Genomic DNA, 27,860 nt, shown 5'->3' on the forward strand with positions numbered 1-27,860 from the left:
CATCCATGGCCACCGGACCTGTGCCCCCCCCCCCCCCCCCCCCCTCAAGGAAAAGGGGAGCAGAGGAGAAAAGAAAAGAAACGGCAGATCAACTGGTCTAACAGGGGGGCTATTTAAAGGCTAGAGTATACAAATGAGTTTTAAGAAGGGACTTAAATGCTTCTACTGAGGTAGCATCTCTAACTGTTACCGGGAGGGCATTCCATAGTACTGGAGCCCCAATAGAAAACGCTCTATAGCCCGCAGACTTTTTTTGGGCTCTGGGAATCACTAATAAGCCGGAGTTCTTTGAACGCAGATTTCTTGCCGGGACATATGGTACAATGCAATCGACAAGATAGGACGGAGCTAGACCGTGTAGTATTTTATACGTAAGTAGTAAAACCTTAAAGTCACATCTTAAGTGCACAGGAAGCCAGTGCAGGTGAGCCAGTATAGGCGTAATATGATCAAACTTTCTTGTTCTTGTCAAAAGTCTAGCAGCCGCATTTTGTACCAACTGTAATTTTTTAATGCTAGACATAGGGAGACCCGAAAATAATACGTTACAGTAGTCGAGACGAGACGTAACGAACGCATGAATAATGATCTCAGCGTCACTAGTGGATAAAATTGAACGAATTTTAGCGATATTACGGAGATGAAAGAAGGCCGTTTTAGTAACACTCTTAATGTGTGATTCAAACGAGAGAGTTGGGTGGAAGATAATACCCAGATTCTTTACTGATTCGCCTTGTGTAATTGTTTAGTTGTCAAATGTTAAGGTGGTATTATTAAATAAATGTCGGTGTTTAGCAGGACCGATAATCAGCATTTCCGTTTTCTTGGCGTTGAGTTGCAAGAAGTTAGCGGACATCCATTGTTTAATTTCATTAAGACACGCCTCCAGCTGACTACAATCCGGCATGTTGGTCAGCTTTAGGGGCATGTAGAGTTGGGTGTCATCAGCATAACAATGAAAGCTAACACCGTATTTGCGTATGATGTCGCCTAGCGGCAGCATGTAAATACTAAAGAGTGCAGGGCCAAGAACCGAACCCTGAGGGACTCCGCACGTTACCTTAACATAGTCCGAGGTCACATTATTATGGGAGACGCACTGCATCCTGTCAGTAAGATAAGAGTTAAACCACGACAAAGCTAAGTCTGACATACCAATACGTGTTTTGATACGCTCTAATAAAATATTATGATCGACGGTATCGAAAGCAGCGCTAAGATCAAGAAGCAGCAACATAGATGACGCATCAGAATCCATCGTTAGCAGTAGATCATTAGTCATTTTTGCGATGGCTGTCTCCGTAGAGTGATTTGCCCTGAAACCGGATTGAAAAGGTTCACAGAGATTGTTAGACACTAAGTGTTCATTTAGCTGCTGTGCGACAATTTTTTCGAGGATTTTCGAAATAAAGGGAAGGTGGGACACCGGTCGGTAGTTTACCATGAGGTCAGGATCAAGGTTAGGTCTTTTGAGCAGAGGATGAATAACCGGCTTTCTTGAATGCTAGGGGAACAGTGCCAGAGGAAAGTGATAAGTTTATAATATTTAGCACTGATGGACCTAATAATACAAAAAGCTCCTTGATAAGTTTCCCAGGAAGTGGGTCAAGTAAACATGTTGTTTGTTTTATCCCACTTACACGCTGTAATAGTTCCTCTAATGTTATTTCATCAAAAAGAGAGAGACTATTTTGTATTGCAGTATCCGTCATAGATACAGTTGTATCTGTGTTCATAGAACCCAGTTGTAGCTGGGATGCGTTGTCTTTAATCTCCTTTCTAATGAGTTAAATTTTCTTATTAAAGAAATTCATAAAGTCATCTGCCGAGTGGGTGGAGCTATTGGGAGGAGTCCCTTGTTGGGTTAGCGATGCTACTGTACTAAACAAAAATTTAGGGTCGTTTTTGTTGAGGCGGATGAGATTTGAGTAATATTTAGCTTTAGCTAAGGTAAGCATGCGTTTATACGATATTAAACTATCACTCCATGCTTGATGGAAAACCTCAAGCTTGGTCGCGCGCCATTTGCGTTCCAACTTTCTACATGATAATTTATGAGCTCTGGTTTCCTCTGTAAACCATGGGGTGGGTCAAAGACCAAAAAGTTATTAACTGACAGCAGTGACAAATGTCAGACTGTAAACTTTTTTGAAAGAAAAGGACAAAATGGGAAGATGCTGATAATAACAGCAAAATGGAAAATATAAGAATTTCCAAGTAATGCTCAACTCAAGTGTGTGTGTGTCGTGTGTGTGTGCGCGTTAAACTTCTTGTGGAATGATTTCAAATTATCTCTGAGTCTGAACTGAGGGAAAGGAAACCAAATTTTGAGCAGTCACTCACGAGTTCAAAGTACCAAATGAGGAGATTCTAAAAGAACAGACCGGTTTATGAAAGACTCGATGGGGGAGGGGCACAGCTAAGAATACTTGAGTGAGATTCTGTGATCCAAATTCGAGATAGAGCTTTTTGATAATGATAATTTGTCAGAGTAAGGTTGTGTAATCAAAATTTGAGAATGAGCTTTGCCAATCAATCAAAAATATTTGCATTAAGTTCTGTTATCAAAATTCAGAAACAACCTTTAATAATTGATAAAGAATATGTGAGTGAGGTTGTGTGATCCAATTTGAGAATTAGCTTTGATAATAATGATTGAGAGCCTCTGGCCCTCTGTGGATCGTGGCCGCGGGGCCAAGTTGGCCTGGCCCCTTGGGGCCTCTGACCCTCTATGGATCGGGGCCAAGTTGGCATGACCCCTCGGGGCCTCTGGCCCTCTATGGATCGTGGCCGCGGGGCCAAGTTGGCCTGACCCCTTGGGGCCTCAGGCCCTCTGTGGGTCGCGGCCGCGGGGCCAAGTTGACCTGGCCCGTTGGGGCCTCTTACCCTCTATGGATCGTGGCCGCGGGGCCAAGTTGACCTGGCCCCTTGGGGCCTCTGGCCTTCTGTGGGTCGCAGCCGCGGGGCCAAGTTGGCCTGGCCCTTTGGGGCCTATGACCCTCTGTGGGTCGTGGCCGCGGGGCCAAGTTGACCTGGCCCCTTGGGGCCTCTGACCGTCTATGGATCATGGCCGCGGGGCCTTGGGGCCTCTGGCCCTCTGTGGGTCGCGGCCGCGGGGCCAAGTTGACCTGGCCCCTTGGGGCCTCTGACCCTCTATGGATCATGGCCGCGGGGCCAAGTTGGCCTGGCCCCTTGGGGCCTAAGATTATTATTTTTGCAAAAGTAGTTTTGCATGCGTCGCGGCCGCGGGGCCAAGTTGGCCTGGCCCCTTGGGGCCTCTGGCCCCCTGGGCCTGGGCCTGGTAGGCCCGTTCATTAATCCACCTATGGGTGGAGCGCATTTAAATAATGTGGGAGTGCACATTAAAATGATGTGGTGGGTGAGGCACATTCAAAATGTGGTGGGTTAGGCACCTTTGAATAATGTGGGGTGCACATTAAAATAGTGTGGTGGAGCACATTTAAATGATGTGGGGGTGCACATTAAAATAATGTGGTGGGAGAGGCACATTAAAATGATGTGGTGTGGCACATTTAAATGTGGGGGCGCACATTTAAATAATGTGGTGGGTGAGGCACATTTAAAAAATGTGGTGGGTTGGGCACATTTAAATAATGTGGGGTGCACATTAAAATTGTGTGGTGGGGCACATTTAAATGATGGGATGCACATTAAAATAATGTGGTGGGAGAGGCACATTAAAATTATGTGGTGTGGCACATTTAAATAATGTGGGGGTGCACATTAAAATGGTTCTGGTGGGGCACATTACAATGATGTGGTGGGAGAGGCACATTAAAATGATGTGGTGCACATTTAAATGAAGTGGTGGGTGGGTGTACATTTAAATAATGCAGCGGGCCAGATTTGGCCCCTGGGCCTTGAGTTTGAAACCGGTGGCCTATATATATATATATATATATATATATATATACACTCAAAGTAAGTACGGTGCCATTTGGAGCAGAGTTTATAGTTATGTGGCAGCTACTATATCCTGTGATAACCACATTTCCTCCTAAATGTGTCCCCACGTCACTCCTATATGGACATGGCCGATGAGATGGCATAGTTGGCGGGTTAGGGCAGTACTTGGTGGACTTAATGGCGCTGGTGGTGACAAGGGCGGGTCTGCGTGCTACAGGGATTCCAACATGGAATTTCAGGGGCTCCTTCTTTGTGCCTTAAACATCCCCTCACTCTTTTCCCCTCGTCTGTTGTTGAAGAGCAGTGTGTTAGTGTGACACGACGATGAAGTGGGATCGCCTCCATTTGAACATGAAAGTCATGAGCCATTGGCGTAAAATGGTGGCGAGGCTGAAGCTTCGCCCACTGACAAAAGCAGCGGCGTGGACGACATACCGAGTGGGACACTTCGTGACGTGAACACAAGACGCGACGTGTTGGCTTCGGTAAGTCCCGTTTGAGAGCTAAAAGCACCGAAACTGTTGGAATGTTGAAAAGAGGAGGGAGAGGTGCGCGTTAGCGGCGGCAGCTTTACGGCAGACGCCATTTTTTATTATTATTTTTATTTATTTTTATATAAACCTTTATTTATAATATGCAACATTTACATACAAGCAAATAAATAATAATAATCAGAACAAGTACAGAAACCGTACAAAACAGCGGGGTTACGGCAGCCGCCATTGTTGCCACCGCCGGAGAATCCCCGACAAGACGGCGGAGGAACGCCCAGGAATGACACCGACTACCTCCCAGCGTCTTCCAGGATGACACGGAGTAGAGCCACCGACTTGGCTCGTCGTCTGAAAGTGAGACCGAACGAAGCCGACTTCTCGTGAGCCCCATGGAGTTCGGAGGCGCAAATAATAAAGCAATTGTTTGCGCTTCGAACGAGACGCAGGACGTGAAGAAAGCAGACGAGGTGGAACATCAAGCCCGCGGATGGCCGAAGCAGGCCGGCTTCTACCGCACAGTCGAAGACGTTGTTTTGACCAACAAGTACGGCGAGAAGATATGTGGACAGATATGTACCGAAAACAAGGCCCGGCGGGAGCTTTCTTCTCAGGGCCGGAACGAGCTGACCAACGAACTAATGTGTAGAAACCCAGACGTTGAGGCAACTATGGACGCGGATTTAATTCTGGACTCTACGAGGCTTGAGGACAGCACCAACTCTGGCAGCCTTTCTGCGAGTCCTCCCGAGAACGAGAGCTTCTCTGGGACCATCATGATCAACAATCAAAGCATCATCGTGACCATAGAAAATGGAACTTTGACTCTCGCTGCCCCACCGGACGGATATGACAACAAGGAGGACGACATGGTGAGCCTGAAGGAGCATTTAGGCATGAAGGACCATGAGGATATTGTTCTTCTCAACTATGACGGCGGCACCAAGGCCATAGGGAAGATCAGCACGTTGGCCGTGTCCAGCTCGGGCTACCAGGAGGAGACCAGATCTGGGTTGTCCGGATGCGACTCTGATCCGGCCCTGGGGGACAACACACCCTCGCCATTCTCCGGTAGCTCCTTTCAGCCATGTGGAATGGCCAAGCAGGTAAAGCAGACCAACGTAGGGACCCTCCCTTCTAAAGCCACAAACTCTCAATGTGGACCGCTTGTCAGGTCCAAGAAAGTGATGGTTTCTTACCCGTGCCTGGTAATGGGTTGCTCCTGTACGTTTGACACGCGGCAGAAACGGAAAGTGCACCTCCTGGATCACGATGAAGACCCTCGCCCATACCAGTGCACAGTGGACGGCTGCCCCTGGTCTTTTACCACTTCCTACAAACTCAAACGGCACCTTCAGTCTCATAATAAGCAGCGGCCACACACTTGCCCGTATGAAGGCTGCGGCCGCTGTTTCACCACCATCTACAACCTTAAGGCCCACGCCAAAGTCCATCAGCAGGACGATGCCTTCATCTGTGAGATCTGCAGCGAGAGGTTCCGCAGTGCCACCCGACTCAGCAATCACCAGAAAGTCCACGTTGAGCCACTGAGGCCGTACAAATGCGACTTTCCAGGTAACACACGTTGGATTATATTGCGTATAAATTGACCTTGTGATGGCCGAGTGAAGCTTCTTGAAGCCATAAAGCTTGTTAGCAAAGTATGGTTCATTTCTAAAGGTTTCAAATGCATATTTTTAATCATGGGCATCCTCTTGGCCTTTACTAAAAAGTGTTAAAAACACACAAAGGTCTGCATGAAGTAATTAAAATCGTGCTGTGTTTGTCATCAGCTGCCACCAGTCACAAATAACCCAAAAAACTTCCAAACTAAATCCTTACAACCTGAGCTAATAGTATTACTAAACAGACTTACAGGAATCTACGTTTAAAACTATTTGTTGTGATCTAGATTATTGATTGATTGATTGATTGGTACGCCAAAGAATCACTTAGATATTTAAACACAGTGTTACTGTTCAAACTGTGTATTGTTATTTTTTTTATTATTTTGAGAATTTTATTTTCCTTTTGCCTTTCTATTATTTGTAACTGGATTTGTGTATTATTTTACTTTGAACTTTTGAAAAGGACCCCAGGAAGACAAGCCTGGCGTTTGTGCGTCGGCTAATGGGGATTCTCAATAAACTTGGAGAACCAAGTGTTTTCTGACATCAAACATTTTTTTACTAAGTACCTCTTCAGAAAACACTTGGCTCTCCAAAAACCACCATAATGACCAATATAAAAATACAGTAGCCAGTAGGCCTAAGTGTTCATTAAAACTAGGCATAGGTTTTATTTACTAAGTATATGTAATATTTTGGTCACTGTAACATTACACAGTTTGAACAGTAAAACTATGTTTGAATATTTAATTGATTCGTTGGTGTACAAATAGAGCCTGCGTACCACAGTTTGAGAATCACTGGGCTAGATAATCTGTATTGGATATGCTGTTGCGTAAATTTTGCCCCACAGTCACGTTTATAACCTATTTTTTGAGTCTGTTTGCAAGATGTTTGGTTTCTGGATGTGTTCCCAGATTGCAAATGAACCCCAAAAAAGGATCACATTTTATATTTTAAAAATGTACACTATCTAAATATATATATATATATATATATATATATATATATATATATATATATATATATATATATATATATATCTAAGTCGTCACCGCTATTTTTTTCCAGACACGGCCGAAAATAAACTTCACAAACGTAGGTTTACCTGGTCACATTAGGTACACCTGCACACTCTCAGATCTACTCTCGCATTTGTCACTGCATGTCGGTGTTCAAATGCACAAGATTGGATGGAGATATTACTTTATCCTACCATATATATCCGTTCATAATGTAACAACATGCTGGTGTTAATGTTTATGTTCATGTGTTATCGATGTTCAGAGTTCCCATGATCGTGAACACAAGGTGACTGATATTAGCAGAGAATTGAGTCTCAGAGTGAAACACGGAGGTGGACGTGTTGGACTTGGGCCTCTTAGTGTAAGATTGGCAATAAAAGTAAAAAAAAAAAAGCATCAGACTTTGTGTGTCTTCTTCTGGACGCTACAATACATTATATTACTTTTGTTTTCATGTAAAAAACCCTCGTTTTTAAGGTGCGTCAACTTTTATATTTTATATTAATCAGATTTTAGAAAATAATCAATGTATTATACAAACACCTGATGCGTGCCTCTGTATCGAACCAACATTTTCTTATCGAAAAATCAGATTACAGACACATGTACTGTGACACCCCTACTGTATGTACAGTACGTACTGTATATCCCTCACCTGTGAATGTACTTGTCTTTATAAAATATGTTGGGGTTTTTTCTTTAAGGCTGTGAGAAAAAGTTCATTACCTTCAGTGCCTCCTTCTCCCACAACCGCACGCACTTCAGAGAAACGGGCCACTTTACCTGCACCTACCCGGGATGCGGCAAGATGTATGACAAGGCCTGTCGCCTCAAGATCCATTTGCGGAGTCACACCGGTAAGCTGACTTTTCATAAGAACTGTCACATTAAATCCCTGTGTCTTTTAAATTGACCACATCAGAGTAATGTGGCTTAAATTGAGAGACTTAATCGCACTACGGTCAGTGTGTCGATTATCGCTTTCCGCCGATTTTCCGAACTATATATGTAATGCTCATAAGGGTATTCAGTGTTTCCCACAGGACAGGCATCAATTTGTGGTGGTGTGGTCGGGGGGTGGGGGTGGCGGCGGCAGCGGCGATGACCAAGAAGAACGCGGAGTTGGAATATAATTACAACATTTTATGTACATATTTATATACAGATTTGAACAATTAGTGATTCACTGAAATATATTTATTAATTGTGGTTCTTACAAAAAATATATCTTATAAAATATAAAAGCTAAAATGTCTCTTAAAGCTCTGCCCCTTTAATTAGTGAGTACTAAATAATTTAACTTTAGCCTACTACTACAACCATATTATTTACCAGCAACATGAAGTGAAACAGAGGCAGAGGTGTCCTGCCACAGTCAGTCAACCTCCTCCTCCTCCTCCTGCTGCTGCTGAACAGGTCGCACCTGTGGTCCGGACTGCAGGCCTACCTCCTCTCCAAGTCGAGCCCTTTTCGACCGTTGAAAATATTTTTCTATACTCATCTGTGTGAAGGAGTGAACATCCAACATTAGAATTTATTACTAACGAGCAGAACCGCTCTATGTACAGTGCCGTCTAACCTTAAGCGGCAGCAGCTCAACACATGCAGGGTTCAACGTTAAGGTTTTTTTCTACTTGCCCGACTTCTCAAATCTACTTGCCCCAATATTTTTACTTGTCCTGCCTAGGTTTTTTTCTGGCTGTGTAGTGCTCATGGCTTATATCTTACTAAAATCCTTCCTGTTGACTATTTACAACACTACACAGTATTTATTATTATTATTATTATTATTATTATCTATAATTACATTTAAATGGCATTGCATACATGTAAAATTAAATGCTATTTCACATTATTTGACCAGTAGCAGTTACACTCATCTGAACAGGTCAGCCACCTGTTTAAAGCCCGATCACAGTTGAAATCTTGAAATGAACGGCCTTTAATGGCCAAAACATTAACCTGGACAACATTTTAACAGCTGGTTGGCTCAGATTTCATTATTTTCATTGCATTCACATGCTGCAGTGGACAGTGGACAATTTAGCTTCAGTCCATGTGTGTTTATCAGGGGCGCCGCTAGGGATTTTGGGCCCCATGAAAATAATCTTTACAGGGCCCCCAACACAGCGGCAACATTTTTTGATGCTATTTTACATACAATTATGCATTTTAATGGTATTTTTGACTATCATTACCATATTTTTAAAAGAAGAACAGCATCACAGTTAACATGTACAGCAGGGGAATAACTGAGCACTCTGAATACAATGGAATTCATTTTGAGTCATTTATTTGCTGCACCACTAATTCTTAAATTGGAAATAAACTCTTATTGAATAAGAACAGCTTGATAAATGTTTGACTGGATTGATTATTTAACTACCGTAATATAGCAGTAAAATGTAAAAATCCAGAGTTTTCTTGAGCTAGCTTATTACCACAGACAGGGACAAAGTTAATATGCATAACTTTCCACCACAACTAACAAACCCACCTTTTTTTTTTGGAAATATTGGGTGACATATTGTCGACCCTTCAACTCCTTCTCCTCTCATTTTCTTTTCCTTTCTTTTTTGGCTGCCTGATTTTTGAGGCATACTGCTGTCTCCTCTGCTTTGCCGCTGTCTGTGACAAATCGCCAGTGTGCTACCTGCAGCTGATCCAGTCGGACTGAACCATTTTACGTAAATAGAGGGGGGAGGGAGGGCCCTGCAGGGGTTGATGCTTCCAAAACAAATAAAGGTATTGTTACCAGGACATGGAAAATAAAACATATGTGATTATATGTTAGTTAATAACTTAGTGTCATTATTTTTCTGTATTATAATTTCATCATCATTAGGGCCCCCCTCCATCATGGGCCCCTAGAATCCGTCTCCTTTACCCCCCCTTTTCGGCGCCCCTGCTGCCACCGTCAGTGAAACGCTCGGTGAAATCGCGGATTAACGTTAAATATATGACGAGCCGCGAGCGATGCAGCTATAACCTATATACTTATAACCTATATTACCCTCGTATTTTGATCCCGTCCGTCCGTCCGTCCCTCTTCTTCTTCTTCTTCTTCTTCTTTTTCTTCTTCTTCTGGCCCACCAGGTGAAGTAAGTGCTATTGGCGGAGTTACAATGCTACCGCCACCTACTGCACCGGAGTTGTAACTACAAGCAACATTCACAGACAGTCCCATTGCTTTTATGAGCGGTCGAGCGAGTCAAAAGCCGAAAAATCCATTTGTGGCGGACGTAATTCTTTCGTGGCGGGCCGCCACAAATAAATGAATGTGTGGGAAACACTGGTATTGAACCCAAACAATTTATAAAAAACTTGCCTTTTTCCATACAAGCCGTTTGGCCTTCCTGACGAATGTGACATATTTCCCCCAGTTACATCAGCGCTTATCTTCATATATGGTAGCAAATTACCCGAAGAGCTTTGCGCAAGTCCACCATTTTTATTCAGTTGTAGTCCAACATTTTTTTGTTGTGGGGTAGACTGAGCCATACATGCACATGCATGCTAATAGTAGCGTATAGTTTTAACTTGTATATGTCAGTCGACTCGTTTTGGAAGAGCCAAAAACTAATAGCTGTCAGGGTGGAGATGCAGTCGAAGGAGGCTTGGCCTCGAGGAGGGCTTCAGCACGTAAATAAGAAAACCCACAAAACAGTGTATTCTGAAGAGACGGTCAGGAAGTGGTTTGAACATAATCTGTGCAACATTTTGACCAAAGTACCACCATTACATTTTATTTAGGCCACAATGAAGTGTTTTAAATGTAGAAAAAAAAAATCATAATATGACCCTTTTTAAATTTGTAATTGCTGATTTTGTTTTGTCATACGTGTCCATCCATCCATTTTCTCCCGCTTGTCCCTTTCGGGGTCGCAGTGGGTGCTGGAGCCTATCTCAGCTGCAATCGGGCGGAAGGCAGGGTACACCCTGGACAAGTTGCCACCTCATGGCAGGGCCAACACAGATAGACAGACAACATTCACACTCACATTTACACACTAGGGCACGCTTAGTGTTGCCAATCAACCTATCCCCAGGTGCATGTCATTTATGACAATACATTTTCCCCTTTTGCAGGTGAGAGGCCATTTGTTTGCGACTGGGAAGGCTGCGGCTGGACCTTCACGAGCATGTCAAAGTTGCTTCGTCACAAACGGTAAGTAAGCTTTCACCTTCAGTATCGTGTTAATGCCCATAGAAAGACACAAAAGTCACCTTGTAATTATAAATAATCACAAGTACGGTTGTTGGAAGTTGCGTTAACATATCACCACGTATTCTTTTTAGTGGTACTCATTTCTTTATGACATGCCTGGCATGTCCTGTAGTTTTGTAGCAACTGGAACTGATGCTGCTGGAACACATGCATAAAACCAAGTACCGTATTTTTCGGAGTATAAGTCGCACCTGCCGAAAATGCATAATAAAGAAGGAAAAAAACATATATAAGTCGCACTGGAACCCGGCCAAACTATGAAAAAAACTGCGACTTATAGTCCGAAAAATACGGTACTAACTAGAGATCAACTGATATGTTTTTTTAGGGCTGATAACGATGAGCCAATAACCAATATTTTGAGCCAAGAATAATTTGTTCAGTTTATTTAATAATATAGCACATTTAAAAACAACCCCAGTTGGCCAAAATGCTTTACAGACTTAAGAAACAATAAAAAAAAAAATAGTGCAAGCAGTGTTGCATGTATTTGCAATAAAAGTTAGCTAAACATGAATAGTATATGTTGGTAAATATGTGTCACTAATATTGTGGTTAATTTAGCACCAAAAAACAGAAGGGAATTTCACAAACACCTTTATTATGTTTGTCTATTTCTGCTGCTCAGAGGAGCAGTATCATTCGCATTTCAAAAAATCACATTATTAGTTAAATTTAAATAAAAAAAATCTAGTATGAAGAACATTTACTCTTGTTTTACTTAAACCGTATTCTTCTCCTGAACAGAAAACATGACGACGACCGACGCTTCATCTGCAGCGAGGAAGGTTGTGGGAAGTCTTTCACCCGAGCAGAGCACCTCAAAGGTCACATCATCACTCACCTGGGCACCAAGCCCTTCCAGTGCCATGCTGAAGGTAACCCAAATGAGAAATGTACATTATTTTCAAATCCACTGCAGATTTAGTTAGTTGAAACTAGGGCTGGGCGATATATCGAATATTCGATATATCGCGGGTTTGTCTCTGTGCGATATAGAAAATTACTATATCGTGATATTCGAGTACCGTATTTTCCGCACTATAAGGCGCACCGGATTATTAGCCGCACCTTCAATGAATTACATATTTCATAACTTTGTCCACCAATAAGCCGCCCCGGATTATAAGCCGCGCCTACGCTGCGCTAAAGGGAATGTCAAAAAAACAGTCAGATAGTTCAGTCAAACTTTAATAATATATTGAAAACCAGCGTTCTAACAACTCTGTCCCAAAATGTACGCAAATGTGCAATCACAAACATAGTAAAATTCAAAATGGTGTAGAGCAATAGCAACATAATGTTGCTCGAACGTTAATGTCACAACACACAAAATAAACATAGCGCTCACCTTCTGAAGTTATTCTTCATTCGTAAATCCTTCGAATTCTTCGTCTTCGGTGTCCGAATTGAAAAGTTGCGCAAGCGTGGGATCCAAAAATGGCCGGCTCCGTCTCGTCGAAGTCATCGGATTCAGTGTCGCTGTTGTTGTGCAGCAGTTCTGTGAATCCTGCCTTCCGGAAAGCTCGGACCACAGTTGTGACCGAAATATCTGCCCAGGCATTTACGATCCACTGGCAAATGTTGGCGTATGTCGTCCGGCGCTGTCTGCCCGTCTTAGTGAAGGTGTGTTCGCCTTCGGAGCTGTGTGAAAAAAGCCACCCGGCCTCTTCGCGTAAACTTCCCTTAACCACTCGCTCATCTTTTCTTCATCCATCCATCCCTTCGAGTTAGCTTTTATGATGACGCCGGCTGGAAAGGTCTCTTTTGGCAAGGTCTTCCTTTTGAATATCACCATGGGTGGAAGTTAGCATGGCAAGCTAGAACCACAGTGAAGGATGACTTCTCATTCCCTGTGGTGCGAATATTCACCGTACGTGCTCCCGTTCCACAGTGCGGTTCACAGGAATATCAGTTGCTGTGAAATACGGTAGTAATCCGTGTGCGGATGGAGAGATTGCGTCTTTTTATGAACCGGATCCTTGTCGCTGAGTAGGAGCCATTTTGTGGTCTTTACAGATGTAAACAGGAAATGAAACGTACGGTGATATCCGCGCGTTTTTTCTTCTTCTTCCGGGGGCGGGTGGTTGCTTACAGTAGAAGAAGAAGCGCTTCCTGTTCTATGGGGGCGGGTGCTTTCCTTGGCGGTTGCTTGCGTAGAAGAAGAAGCGCTTCCTGTTCTACCGGGAAAAAAGATGGCGGCTGTTTACCGAAGTTGCGAGATCGAAACTTTATGAAAATGAATCGTAATAAAGCGCACCGGGTTATAAGGCGCACTGTCAGCTTTTGAGAAAAATTGTGGTTTTTAGGTGCGCCTTATAGTGCGGAAAATACGGTATACGTTCTCACGCAGTTGCTTTTAGCTGCGGGCATTACATTACATGCGTTTTTCACTCTTTCTTGTCTCTCCTTCTCACAGAGACATAAAAAAAGCGCACCTTGTTACATACGTCACATACGTATACGCCCTCGCGGAGCAGAGAGGTAGCGGCATGGGTAACATTCGCTGTGATGCTAGCGGAGCGGTGCGAGTGGTAATACGAGAGAAAGAAGGTGCGAATCTGGCAACAAATGAAGGAATAATTAATTCCCAAGAAAAACAGCACGGGGTCCATCGTCTGGCGGTGGTTTGGCTTCAAGCGGGAATATGTCGAGCAGACAACCGTAATATGTCAAGTATGCGGCAGAAGCGTTGCCACAAAAAGTAGCACCACTGCTAATTTGTAGCATCATTTGAAAAGTCACCCGCTAGAGAATAAGGAGTGCTTGAAACTCTGCATGTCAACAGCTCCGGCCGGTGCCATATCCACAAAATGCCGAAGCAACCAGCACTGACCCAATTGAGCCTGGCGTCTTCCATTTCCACATCTAAACTAGTCAATAACAGAAGGAGATAACATCCACAGGATCCTACCACATAGTGAAGGACATACACTATTTGATTTCCTATTAAGCAGCTAATTTTTATTTGACAGTTATTGAAATATCTTGTGTGACATCATGCACAAAGGTGCACTTTATTTGTTTTATAATATTGTAGTGGCGTTCTGTACAAAAAGTGCACTTTATTTTAGTGTTGTTTTAAAATGTAATTTTAGTGACATCATGCACAAAAGTGCACTAATAGGTTGTTTTAAAATGTCTCTGACAATCTTGCGCGTTCTGTTTTGGAAATTACATGAATGTTTGTGCCACTGCTTAATAACTGTTTAATAAATACAGTTTTGGTAAATTGACTTAGTTGTGATTTCCCTCTCTGCATGAAAGTTTAAAATGAGCATATATTAATGCAGTATGAACAAGAATGTTTTAATGTAGACACATAGAATCATCATACTGCTGTGATTATATGCATCAAGTGTTCATTCAAGGCTAAGGCAAAAATATCGAGATATATATCGTGTATCGTGACATGGCCTAAACATATCGAGATATTAATAAAAGGCCATATCGCCCAGCTCTAGTTGAAACCCTTTCAAAGAAGAGTCGACAATTTTTATAGTGTATTTATTTTCCCAAATGCCATTCAATAAAGATGATAAGTTGCAAAGAGGGAGATAAGTAGTATGAAATGGTTTTAAGGTACAAACCCCGTTTCCATATGAGTTGGGAAATTGTTGGATGTAAATATAAACGGAATACAATGATTTGCAAATCTTTTTCAATCCATATTCAATTGAATGCAGTACAAAGACAAGATATTTGATGTTCAAACTAATAAACTTTATTTTATTTTTTTGCAAATAATAATTAACTTAAAATTTCATGGCTGCAACACGTGCCAAAGTAGTTGGGAAAGGGCATGTTCACCACTGTGTTACATGGCCTTTACTTTTAACAACACTCAGTAAACGTTTGGGAACTGAGGAGACACATTTTTTAAGCTTCTCAGGTGGAATTATTTCCCATTCTTGCTTGATGTACAGCTTAAGTTGTTCAACAGTCCGGGGGTCTCCGTTGTGGTATTTTAGGCTTCATAATGTGCCACACATTTTCAATGGGAGATAGGTCTGGACTACAGGCAGGCCAGTCTAGTACCCGCACTCTTTTACTATGAAGCCACGTTTATGTAACACGTGGCTTGGCATTGTCTTGCTGAAATAAGCAGGGGCATCCATGGTAACGTTGCTTGGATGGCAACATATGTTGCTCCAAAACCTATATGTACCTTTCAGCATTAATGGCGCCTTCACAGATTTGTAAGTTACCCATGTCTTGGGCACTAATACACCCCCATACCATCACAGATGCTGGCTTTTCAACTTTGCACCTATAACAATCCGGATGGTTCTTTTCCTCTTTGGTCCGAAAGGACACAACGTCCGCAGTTTCCAAAAAGAATTTGAAATGTGGACTCGTCAGACCACAGCACACGTTTCCACTTTGTATCAGTCCATCTTAGATGAGCTCAGGCCCAGCGAAGCCGACAGCGTTTCTGGGTGTTGTTGATAAACGGTTTTCGCCTTGCATAGGAGAGTTTTAACTTGCACTTACAGATGTAGCGACCAACTGTAGTTACTGACAGTGGGTTTCTGAAGTGTTCCTGAGCCCATGTGGTGATATCCTTTACACACTGATGTCGCTTGTTGATGCAGTGCAGCCTGAGGGATCGAAGGTCACGGGCTTAGCTGCTTACGTACAGTGATTTCTCCAGATTCTCTGAACCCTTTGATATTACGGACCGTAGATGGTGAAATCCCTAAATTCCTTGCAATAAGCTGGTTGAGAGGTTTTTCTTAAACTGTTCACAATTTGCTCACGCATTTGTTGCAAGTGGGCAGCACGGTGGAAGAGGGGTTAGTGCGTCTGCCTCACAATACAAAGGTGCTGAGTAGTCTGGGGTTCAATCCCAGGCTCGGGATCTTTCTGTGTGGAGTTTGCATGTTCTCCCCGTAACTGCGTGGGTTCCCTCCGGGTACTCCGGCTTCCTCCCACCTCCAAAAAACATGCACCTGGGGATAAGTTGATTGGCAACACTAAAATTGGCCCTAGTGTGTGAATGTGAGTGTGAATGTTGTCTGTCTATCTGTGTTGGCCCTGCGATGAGGTGGCAACTTGTCCAGGGTGTACCCCGCCTTCCGCCTGATTGTAGCTGAGATAGGCTCCAGCGCCCCCCGCGACCCTGAAGGGAATAAGCGGTAGAAAATGGATGGATGGATGGATTTGTTGAAAAAGTGGTGACCCTCGCCCCATCCTTGTTTGTGAATGACTGAGCATTTCATGGAATCTACTTTTATACCCAATCATGGCACCCACCTATTCCCAATTAGCCTGTTCAAATGTGGGATGTTCCAAATAAGTGTTTGATGAGCATTCCTCAACTTTATCAGTATTTATTGCCACCTTTCCCAACTTCTTTGTCACGTGTTGCTGGCATCAAATTCTAAAGTTAATTATTATTTGCAAAAAAAAAATGTTTATCAGTTTGAACATCAAATATGTTGTCTTTGTAGCATATTCAACTGAATATGGGTTGAAAATGATTTGCAAATCATTGTTTTCCGTTTATATTTACATCTAACACAATTTCCCAACTCATATGAAACGGGGTTTGTACTTGAAGCTACCAAAATACAAAAAGTTTTTCCAAATAAACAAAGAACTGCACGTAATTCTCCAATGGGGAAATTAATAAATATTTAAGGGGACTTATGATGCAAAACAAACTTTTCTTACTTAATGGGTAGGAACAACCTGCTTCCTTTCATTATGCAGCATGTCAGTAACTTTTGCACACTTGACTAGCTAAATACAGTTTTGATGAGTTTTGAAAATATATTTTTTAAGTAGGTTAATTGTACTGTTGTCATTTTTATTTTCTATAGGTTGTAGTGCTCGATTTTCAGCTCGCAGCAGCCTATACATCCACTCCAAGAAACACAAGCAGGATGGCAGCACACTTCGAACACGGTGTCCTGTAGCCAGCTGCTCCAAGCACTTCTCTTCCCGCAGCAGCTTGAAGAGCCACATGCTGAAACAACACCAGCTCAGCCCTGGTCAGTAGCCTTCACGCTCTAAAAATACTCTCTCATGTGTTCTTTCTATAAAAAAAATTCCATTATACAGTAGGACTTGGTTCTTGAACAGGGTTTGTAAATCGAAAAGTTTGTATAGTGAGGCAAATTTCTCCATAAGAAACAATATAAATATGAATAATGGGTTCCAGTAAGACTTTTGAACGCATCATAATAATCCCCTCAATTCCCCCCAAAAATGGATTGACTCTCTGGAATATAAAGACAATATAACATACATCCATAAACGTGGATGCATATGCAAAAGTGCAATATATTTATCTGTACAGTAATGTATTTATTTATATCTGCACGTTATTGCTTTTTTACCCTGCACTACTATGAGCTAATGCAACGAAATGTCGTTCTTATTTGTACTGTAAAGTTCAAATTTGAATGACAATAAAAAGGAAGTCTAAGTCAGTCTTGACCAAAGTCCATGTTTTAGTGAAGGTTTGTACACAATATAAATTGATATACAGTACTGTATATCAAACCTAAAAAGGGGGTGATGGATCAGCTTTCTATTTAATATATTTGATTTATGCAATACATGCCTCTCTGCCTACCTACGCACACACACACAGAAGTCTCTTTGGTACCCACAAACGATCAGAAATCACAACAATCTTTAACTTTAACAAGCATATTGCTACAAAAATAAACATTTAAGAAAGTAAATTCTTCTTACCGCAAATTCCGGACCATAAGCCGCAACTTTTTTCCTACGCTTTGAGCCCTTATAAAACGATGCGCCATATGGATTTTTGTTGTTGTAACATTATGGCATAATAATTAAAAAATAAAGACAACTTCAGATTTTCTTTATTTTACTTTGGCCAAAAGTAGAACACACATTCTGAATATGTACATGTAAAAAATTATCCTCTTTACAAAACACTTTGAAGTAAGTTGAAAATTCTGAGGAAGAAAATTGGTGCAGTTTCAAACACATAACAAAGTACACAAAGAACGTAGACTGTCTGTGTATCTACAAAGCCTTTAAACTTTAAGTCACAGCCTGGGATTGAACAAAATACTAAATAAATAATAAAAACTCTTCTAGGTATTAAATTCGGTCTGTGTACGTGCAGCCATCTGTTTTTCTTTTAGAAAAATAATTTTTTACATAAAAATCAATTTTCTCAGTTTTTTTGGTTTGATAACAAAAAACGGAGAGAGTGTAATTTTATGTAAAAAATTGGATCGAAAATAGGAGTCAAAACAATTTTTTTTTATCACCAGTTCAATGTTTGGAGACATGGTAGATTGCACATGCACAGTGTATTTTTTCCGTTTCCTCGTCTGTGAGTGACCCGCCACCACAGAAGAAGCAGAGCAGCGTTTGATTGGTCGATGGAGAACCAATGAAATGGGGTCACTTTCCATGTCTCCAGAGAGAAATAAAACAGAAGGGAACTATTGACCGTTCACAAGTGTCTGTGTTAGTATTATTAACTTACAATGGCATTCTTTTTTGTATTGTTTCAGTTTCACTAATTCCTCAGTAAATTCACCAAAACGTCACTGTGGAGTTATTGAGTCTGTTTAGCTGATTGGAGAGCTATCTTCTACAGCTAGTGGTTGCATGACGATGACGTCTGTTTTGTTGGATCAGCCGTTTTACTGCCGTGTTACAGACACCGTTTGGAATTAATTATGGTATGTAAATAAACATTTAGAAAATCTTTCTGTGTTAACAACTCATTTCACAACGTTCAGAATCAGAATAGTTTTTATTGCCAATGTTTGAGAACGGCTTCACAAACTAGGAATTTTTCTTGGTGCAATCGTGCAACATAAAACATATAACACAGAATAGGTAATAAAAAGAGCTGTAAATGAGCTATCAGATCTTGTTATTGTTCATGTGCCTGATGGCCGAGGGGAAAAAACTGTTCATAACTGGTTTATAGTCCGGTGCGGCTAATATATGGAAAAAATAGTTTTTCTTCTAAACTTTAGTGGATGCAGCTTATATACCGTTGCGCTGTGTAGTCCGGAAAATGCGGTACATTGGCAACATTAGCAAGGAGGAGCTGACTAGGAAGGAAGCAGCAGACAGAGGGGGAAAACGGGGTAGAGAGGCTGTGTGCGCTTTGACAAAAGGGGCTGCTGAACAAGAGATGGCTCTTTTCTCCACTATGAAATGTTTTGGCATCTTTTTCCAGGAAAGTCCGGTCTCGTCACAATTAATTAATTAATTATGAAGCCTGTTTTGTTTATTAATCCATACTTGTGAGCGCCATTAATGTACTCCTCGCTAATAGTCTTTTCTTTTCTTTCTTTTTTTTAACTCCACGGCGATTCCCTTCTTTCTACGCTTGTCTGTTGCTTTTTGAGACCCATTTTGAGTTAGCAAAATGAACAAAACTTGTCAAAAAACACAGAAAAAAAGGCACACACTTTGAAACCTTGTAGTCTCCTGGGCAACAAGTGACGTGGAGGGCTTCGCCTTCCCAAAAATGCTGCACCCTGCTTGTTGCCCGCAGGCTTGATGCAAAATGAATGACTGAATGAAGTGTTCGCCCACAGAGACATGGTTCACACACAAGGCATATTTGGCTAGATCTAAAAATCTTTAAATCGAAAATTTTGCAGATAGAGGGGTTCGTAAATCGAGGTTTCACTGTAAAACAGTAAACCTGGAGAAAACTTATTTTACATGTTTGGTCCCTCTTTACACATTCAATAAAAACTAACCTTCCTCTGTTCTGTTCTAGATGTTCTGAACCAGATGGAGACCACGCCCACCCTGACCCCAAGCAGTGAGCTAATTAGCCATACCCCAGCGATGGTTGCCGGGCCAGGTATGGCAGGCAGCGAGCAGCTGACGAACTTGGACCTGAGCTCACTCTTCTCTAATGTTCCTGTATCCGCCACATCCACTGGCATTGGGGTGGGACTTCCTATTGGTGGGAGCATCTCCACTGGCACTTTTACTATGGACCTCTCCCTGGTTAACTCAGGCATCCTCACAATCGACCCCTCTACAGTTGGCACCGCTCTTTGTACTTCCACTGGCACTGCTTTGACCAAAAGTGCGGACCCTCTGATCCTGGCACCCAGTATCGACATGGCTCCCCACCAGAGTTTGGAAGGCACCGTGGGAGATGTTCTCCCACCTCAGGGCACCCTCAACTTGGACGACGTGCAAAGTGTCACACCAGAGGCCTTGGGAACTCTATCGTCTCTCTCCATGCAGGGTCCCAGCACCCCTATAGAGCCCACCCTTCAGCACCCGCTTAGTTCCTCCAGTGCGCTTAGCGCAGAGGCCACCGCCACCCTGGCAGCTGCCCCGATTTCTGAACTTTTGTCGTCACCCTCCAAGGGGGTGGAGGCCGGTGGCCCGGCGGGGTCTGGGCCTCTGCTGAGCTGTGTGGGGGTACTGGGTGGTCAGGAAGGAGCCAAAGTTCTCACACAGTTTGTTTTCCCTGGTCACACCAACGGCTTTAATCTGCAGAAAGACACTGAAATCCCTGCAGTATCACCCAGCAGTTTCATGGTAAGCCAATCCCCTTTGACCCAAATATTATTCATATTTTTGTTTTTCTAATGGGCCGAAGACAAATGAAAAGAGGTGCAGTGACTGTGGTACCTTGCACAGAAAATGTTTGATGAGAAATATTTTCCTGCAGGATAGTGGCGGCTCAGCAAGGACAGACTACCGAGCTATTCAGCTGGCCAAGAAGAAGAAGCTGACTGCTCCCTGCGGCTCTTCTGGTAACACCAACCAATAAGCAAAATCTGACTCGCTGTATCATTCATTGGTATGTCTCTCAACAAAATCCAGGTGTCTCGGGATCAAGTCAGAGAAAAGCAAAAGGATCCAAATCTTCCTGCGCTCCGTCAAGTGCTCGCTACGGTGAAGGAGCCACACCTGCTAATGGGGGCCTCACTCTGCGTGACCCTGTCACTGGGGCCCAATATGTCCAAATTCAGCTGCTACAGGTGATATTACATTTAATGCCATTACCAGTGTAATGTCATTTACCTGAGCACATTTTGTGTAATGCAGGGGTGCAGCATGAATTATGGAATGGAATAGCTTTATTGTTATTGCACTAAAAAAAAATACAACAATGTTTAATTTGAGTAAAAAAAGTAGACATACAATACAGTTACAGGGCTATACAGAACCGGAAAACTAATGGGTCGCCACTATATGCTTCTATTCCATCACGTGTAAACCAAGCTAAGATGACTGGGTGCTGGGGGTCAGTTTGAGACCAGCAGATCAATAAACCTTGAGCAACAGTAAGCACATATGAACACAAGTCACCACACAAAAAAAACTAAGCTGCAGCCATCAGGACGCTGCTTCGTAAAACATCCCACTGCAAGAAGTTAAGCGGCGAAGGCGTGGGGTGTGAGTATGTGTCCGCAACTGTGTGAAGTTCATGGGTGTGTGTCATGTCTGTAGGCCTGTATATCGCTCTACTTAGCATTCACGGAACAGAGTCAACATCCCAGTTGAAGGAGGAGGAAGGGATTTTTCTGGGCATCTTTCGCTGCACTGGTCTCGCTGGGGAGTTTACAGCACGACCTTGCCGTGGTTGTTTGCAGACAAAGTCGAATTGTAGAAAATGATTATTTTTGGTTGGAGTGGGCAAACACACTCCAATTATTTATCAGCTCTAATTGTCCATTTTGGCTCCCAAATGGATCATAATTTCACTTTGCAGAGTGGAAAGCCTCTCCGGGATGTTATCCAATTTGCGATTCAATTCCGAGATAGCAAGCGACAGATATTTATTGGGCTGATAATTATGACATCCTACCGATAAATCCCATAACACTAAAAAGTAGCACCAATAAATACATTTAAAATAGAAACGACTTAATGAGGCAAGAGTACCTGTACTGTACTGTAGGGGGGTTAATTTGGGCAAATCAAGTGCTTCTTTTCTCCTCTTCGAGCGGTAAACCTCCCCTGAGCTCATTGTAAACATTTGGCGTAGATCGTGTGGGACTTTGTCACTGTTTCAGCGGAAAATGTTTTACATGCACTTTGTACCAAATGTTCTGTTAACCTTTTGCGAGGGGAGAAACCATCTGTCATCAAGACATCAAACCTTGTCAGCCAGCATCGCTTCAACTGTGTTTTGAAAACCTACAAAGTTGCTTGCTCCTAAAGAAGCTGACCTAAAGCCATCCGTTAAAGTTCTGCACAAACAACAATTAATCTACATTTAAAAAACAATAGATAAAAATATGTTTATCTGTATTGGCTTAAAAAAAAAAAAAATATATATATATATATACCGTATTTTTCGGAGTATAAGTCGCTCCGGCCGAAAATGCATAATAAAGAAGTAAAAAACATATAAGTCGCACTGGAGTATAAATCACATTTTTGGGGGGAAATGTATTTGATAAAACCCAACACCAAGAATAGACATTTGAAAGGCAATTTAAAATAAATAAAGAATAGTGAACAGGCTGAATAAGTGTACGTTATATGAGGCATAAATAACCAACTGAGAACGTGCCTGGTATGTTAACGTAACATATTATGGTAAGAGTCATTCAAATAACTATAACATATAGAACATGCTATACGTTTACCAAACAATCTGTCACTCCTAATCGCTAAATCCCATGAAATCTTATACGTCTAGTCTCTTACGTGAATGAGCTCAATAATATTATTTGATATTTTACGCTAATGTGTTAATAATTTCACACATAAGTTGCTCTTGAGTACAATTCGCACCCCCGGCCAAACTATGACAAAAACTGTGTCTTATAGTCCGAAAAATACGGTATATAGTGCAATCCTAATGTAATGCAATGTCATGGCCTGAATGCTATTAAGTTAACATCTGAGGAGCACAATCAACTACTGCAGTTAAACATAATAATAATAATAATAATAATAATACCTGGGATTTATATAGCGCTTTTCTAAGTACCCAAAGTCGCTTTACATGTAGAACCCATCAATCATTCACACCTGGTGGTGGTAAGCTACTTTCATAGCCACAGCTGCCCTGGGGTAGACTGACGGAAGCGTGGCTGCAATTTGCGCCAACGGCCCCTCCGACCACCACCATCATTCATCATTCTATTCACCGGTGTGAGTGGCACCGGGGGCAAAGGGTGAAGTGTCCCGCCCAAGGACACAACGGCAGCGATTTTTGGATGGTAAGAGGCGAGGAGCGAACCTGCAACCCTCAGGTTTCTGGCACGGTTGCTCTACCCACTACGCCATGCCGCCCCTAAACATGAACCTTTCCAAGTTATCTGTGGTGACGAATACTTTCAGGATTGCTTATATTTTATTAGAGAATAAATGCAAAATGTAAGATAAACCTTATCATTTTTAATATGTACTTTTACTTGCTATAATATAGCAACAAAGTGGCTAAAGTGCATCACAGGTTATTTCTGCTATGTCTTATTCTCTGGTAAATCAGGCATGAATGAGGTGTTGTGAAGCCAATTTATGTCCTACTTCCATTATTTGTTTATAATCAAGGGCAAACCGGAAGCGCCACGTCTGCACTTATGACAGGCTTTCAGAAATAAGTAAATATATGGAAACACTGGATAATTTTTTTTAAGACCCTAGGCTTTCTTCTTCTGCACCGACCCAGTGCTCACATGCTAAGAGATGCAAGTATTGATGTATTTTTAGGGTGTTGGTATTGACTTGGTATTGAAGTATGGATACTTTGGACCACTGGTTCTCAAACTGTTCTGTAGTAGGCCAAAATATTAATTAAAAACAAGGCAAAGGTTTTATTATACAAGTATATTTAATATTTTGGCCACACATTTTCAACAGTAACACTGTTTGAAAAGAGGGGGAAAAAAATTGTACTTTAATCAAGTGATATTTTGCCGTACCTCGCGGACCACTAGTGGTACACGTACCTCAGTTTGAGAATCACTGCTTTAGACAACATTAGTATGTAGTTTAGTATTTGTGTTATTGATTGTTCAGGATGATCCAGCCACTGATGGAGAACTGGCCTTCCAGCTCAGCTCGCAGACATCCTCCTCTCACTCTCAGCTCACAGTTGACTTACCAGTCAACATTTTACAGGTACTTTCTGTTTTGTTCTATCGCATTTGTTTGTGTTCACAGCATGTAGGAGACACACATATTTTCCTTAAAAAAGTGCTTTGACTGCTAATGAAAGACCGATAGAAGTGAAAAGGTTTGTCATGTGTCAGTTTAACCAAGGCATGCAGAGAGCGAGAAGACCATACTTGATTATAAACACTCTTCCTTTTTGTCAGCTCTGGTGCAGAATTTGATATCAATTATATAAATTTCGCCGACAATAGAGCTTTTATTCCCATTGTTATTTTGTGATATTGCATGTTGACGTGTGTGTGCGCGCCCTTCTTGTTGAGACATCAACAAGGAAAAGTACCTTTCAAATGAGGACCGGTGAACAAGTTAGGACCGAAATCATAGTCCCAATATGGAAAACCATTGCATCTAATAGAGAATGTGTCATTGTTGGTGAAATCTATCAAAATTAGGGTGATCCCAAAAAGGAGGGATTTTTCAACTTGACTGTGTATCGGTTTTAAAAATGCTCCCCCTCTGGCCAACATATGTAATAAGTGTGTGTAAGAAATTGAAATGCGTCCCCTTTGGCCAAAATGTATTAAAAATAAATAAATATGTGTATAGAGACATACTGTAATAACTTCAAGTAAATAACGAAGATTAGAAACTAATTACAAACAAAAAAATTCAACAAAAAAATAAAAGCTGTATTTTTCTCACAATTTGTCGCTTTTTTTCTTATAAAATTGGGAACAATTTCTCATATACTTTCTTTTTCTGTAATATTGAAATATTTTATTGGAAAAGTATTACTTTTTTTATGTAAAATTATTACTTTTTTATGCAAAATTGTGACATTTGTCATATAAAATTCTGACTTATCACAATATTGCCAATTTTTTTGTTGCTGTAAAATAGTGACATTTTTTGAGTAAATTATGACTTTTGTCATAATTTTGCCAAGTAATATTCCGACTATTATAATATTGCCAACATTTTAAAGTTTTCTTATAAGATTGTGACTTTTGTTGAGTAAAATGACGACTCTTTTCATAAAGTTGCCAACATTTTAAGCTTTTACTGTAAAATTGCGACTGTTATTTATTTCGCTAACTGCTTCTTTGCTATCACTTTTACCATCATATTTGTACATATCCTATTTGCTGATGTTGCTCTATTGTTGTTGCTGTTGTTGCTTTTGTCTCTCTGTCTGATCCCCCTCTTATCCCCACAATTTCCCCCTCTGTCTTCCTTTTTTTCCCTCTTTATAATATAAATACATTTAATGAAGTCAAGTACAAATAAGGCAACAAGAGAAGTATCCTACACTTCCCTTTTGTAAAGTAAAATTCCAACTTGTATCATATTGCAAAAATGTTCAGTTTTTCTTGTAAAATTTTGACTTGCGTTGAGTAAAATTACGACTCTTATTATAATACTGCCAAAATTCTAAGTTTTTCTTGTGAAATTGTGACCTTTTTCTTGTGAAATTCCAACTCATTTTTTACAAAAAGCTTTTTTATGTTTGACATTAGTCCCTGGACATAGGTGAGCTTTAAAGGCAAAAACCAAAAGCTTTAAACCAGAGCCAATGGTCAGAAGTACATTTAATATTTTTAACTGGTATTGGTACATGCTGTTTTTTTCCTGATTATATTTGTGATCGAAATGTAATCATTCAGTGATCTTGAAATGTTGATGTATCAGCATTGGTATGACCAACACTGTTACTGTAATTACTTGGTATTGGATCATCCAACGCTAATGTCAATTGAAATGCTTCTATTATTTTCTGTATATGCCAAATAATATGCTGTGACGTATATCGTTATTGCAGGAGAATAACATTTATATCTTGATATAAATTTTAGGCCATATCATTCATCCCAAATACAGTAATAAATGTTCTGTACTGTATTTTCCCACAGGAGCCCACAGTTGTCATCGAGGAAAACAATGTGTGTGACAACTGCCAGTTCACAGGAAGCACAATCAATCTTCAAGACTTGGAGTGACAGATGTCACATTCAATGTTTACATCAGAAAAATGCTGCAACCTTAAATAGTCTTTTTTTCATTCGAATGCTTTATGAAGTCGTCTTTGGCCGAGAGACCAAGTACAAACCTGTCGATGATGCACCTTGAGAAGAATCTGGCTACCCTTTCCCCAAGAGTACAGGAAGTGCTTTTGTTGTTTTCCTTTTTTCAGCCCGAATCACACGAGAAGGCACTGAATTCTTGTTCCAAAAAGTCTGAGGAATGCAAGTCCATTTTGAGCTTCTTAACTTTTACAGCCCACATTTTGCTTTTGTTTAATAGTCTGAGGGCCAATTAAAAAAACAAACCTGCAAGGACGCACTTTGGCTAGCTGTTGTTACGTCCAAACATACTTTGAAGGATCATCACTGACCTGCTGTGGAAATAAATCAAATGAGCTTATTTGCTAATGTATTAACACGTTGTTGAATCCTATCATACACAAATACGGTAATGCTCAATTCTGTAAAAATGGATTAACAGTCGTTTCATTGTTTGCTTTTTACTTGTCTGCCTTAAAAGTGACAGAGAGGGTTGCAATGTGGCTGAATCCTGTTTTTCTGCAGGCAGTTGAAATAGATTGCTTCAGAGAGTATAAGGTAGGAATGGCAAACTTTGTTTAATACGGAAAATATAGAAGGGGAGTTGATATTTCCTTTTTTGTTGGATACAACCAAAATAGTTCAAACGGTCAATGACAAAAAACATCTACATCTCAGTCTGTTTTTTTATATAGGCATGATTCTTTACCTCATCAGCATCTTGCAACCTTTATTTTGTATTTTTTTTATTTGGGCCCCAATCCTTAAAGATTTGGAATGTCTGAATGCGGGCCATGTTTAATTTTATTTTAGGAATGAGCTGTAAGTCAGTTTTAACAAAAATATCAATCAAAAGCTGGACTTTGGACATGACCTGTGTTAAAGCTTTCTAAAAAAATGTTAATATATTCATGCGTTGTATCTTGAGTGATACTTGAAAGCTAATAAAATAATTTCAAGCACAATCACATTTGTTCTTTCATGCAGCAGAATGATGAAAAATGCACATTTCCCAAGCTTTGTAAGAGAACATTTATGTTTCTCCTGGACAGTGTCCAAATGTTTCATATACAAATGAGATGCACGTACATTACACACTACTACATTGAAAGCGGAAAAAAAGCACATGTGGACTTCTAGGCTAAGAAACATAATAAATATACACTATATAGCCAAAAGTATTTGGCCACCTGCCTTGACTCACATTTGAACTTGAAGTGCCATCCCATTCCTAACCCATAGGGTTCAATATGATGTCGGTCCACCTTTTGCAGCTATTACAGCTTCAACTCTTCTGGGAAGGCTGTCCACAAGGTTGTAGAGTGTGTTTGTAGGAATTTTCTACCATTCCTCGAAAAACGCATTGGTGAGGTCACACACTGATGTTGGTCGAGAAGGCCTGGCTCTCAGTCTCCGCTCTAATTTATTCCAAAGGTGTTCTA

General features: G+C 41.2%; 1 protein-coding gene across 1 annotated transcript; it reads left to right on the forward strand.

Annotated features, from left to right (window-relative positions):
• Positions 1-3,982: 3,982 nt before the first annotated feature.
• On the forward strand, positions 3,983-27,398 carry LOC133585671 (zinc finger protein ZXDC). The gene is made up of 10 exons (XM_061937933.2): positions 3,983-5,993; positions 7,776-7,928; positions 11,161-11,239; positions 12,047-12,177; positions 17,125-17,295; positions 20,037-20,818; positions 20,952-21,036; positions 21,107-21,264; positions 24,263-24,364; positions 26,269-27,398. The coding sequence occupies exons 1-10, from the start codon at positions 4,811-4,813 to the stop codon at positions 26,353-26,355; spliced, it is 2,931 nt and encodes a 976-aa protein (XP_061793917.1). The 5' UTR covers positions 3,983-4,810; the 3' UTR covers positions 26,356-27,398.
• The last annotated feature ends 462 nt before the right edge of the window (positions 27,399-27,860 follow it).

Source organism: Nerophis lumbriciformis, linkage group LG03 (assembly GCF_033978685.3).
Source record: "Nerophis lumbriciformis linkage group LG03, RoL_Nlum_v2.1, whole genome shotgun sequence".
NCBI classification, from domain to species: Eukaryota; Metazoa; Chordata; class Actinopteri; order Syngnathiformes; family Syngnathidae; genus Nerophis; species Nerophis lumbriciformis.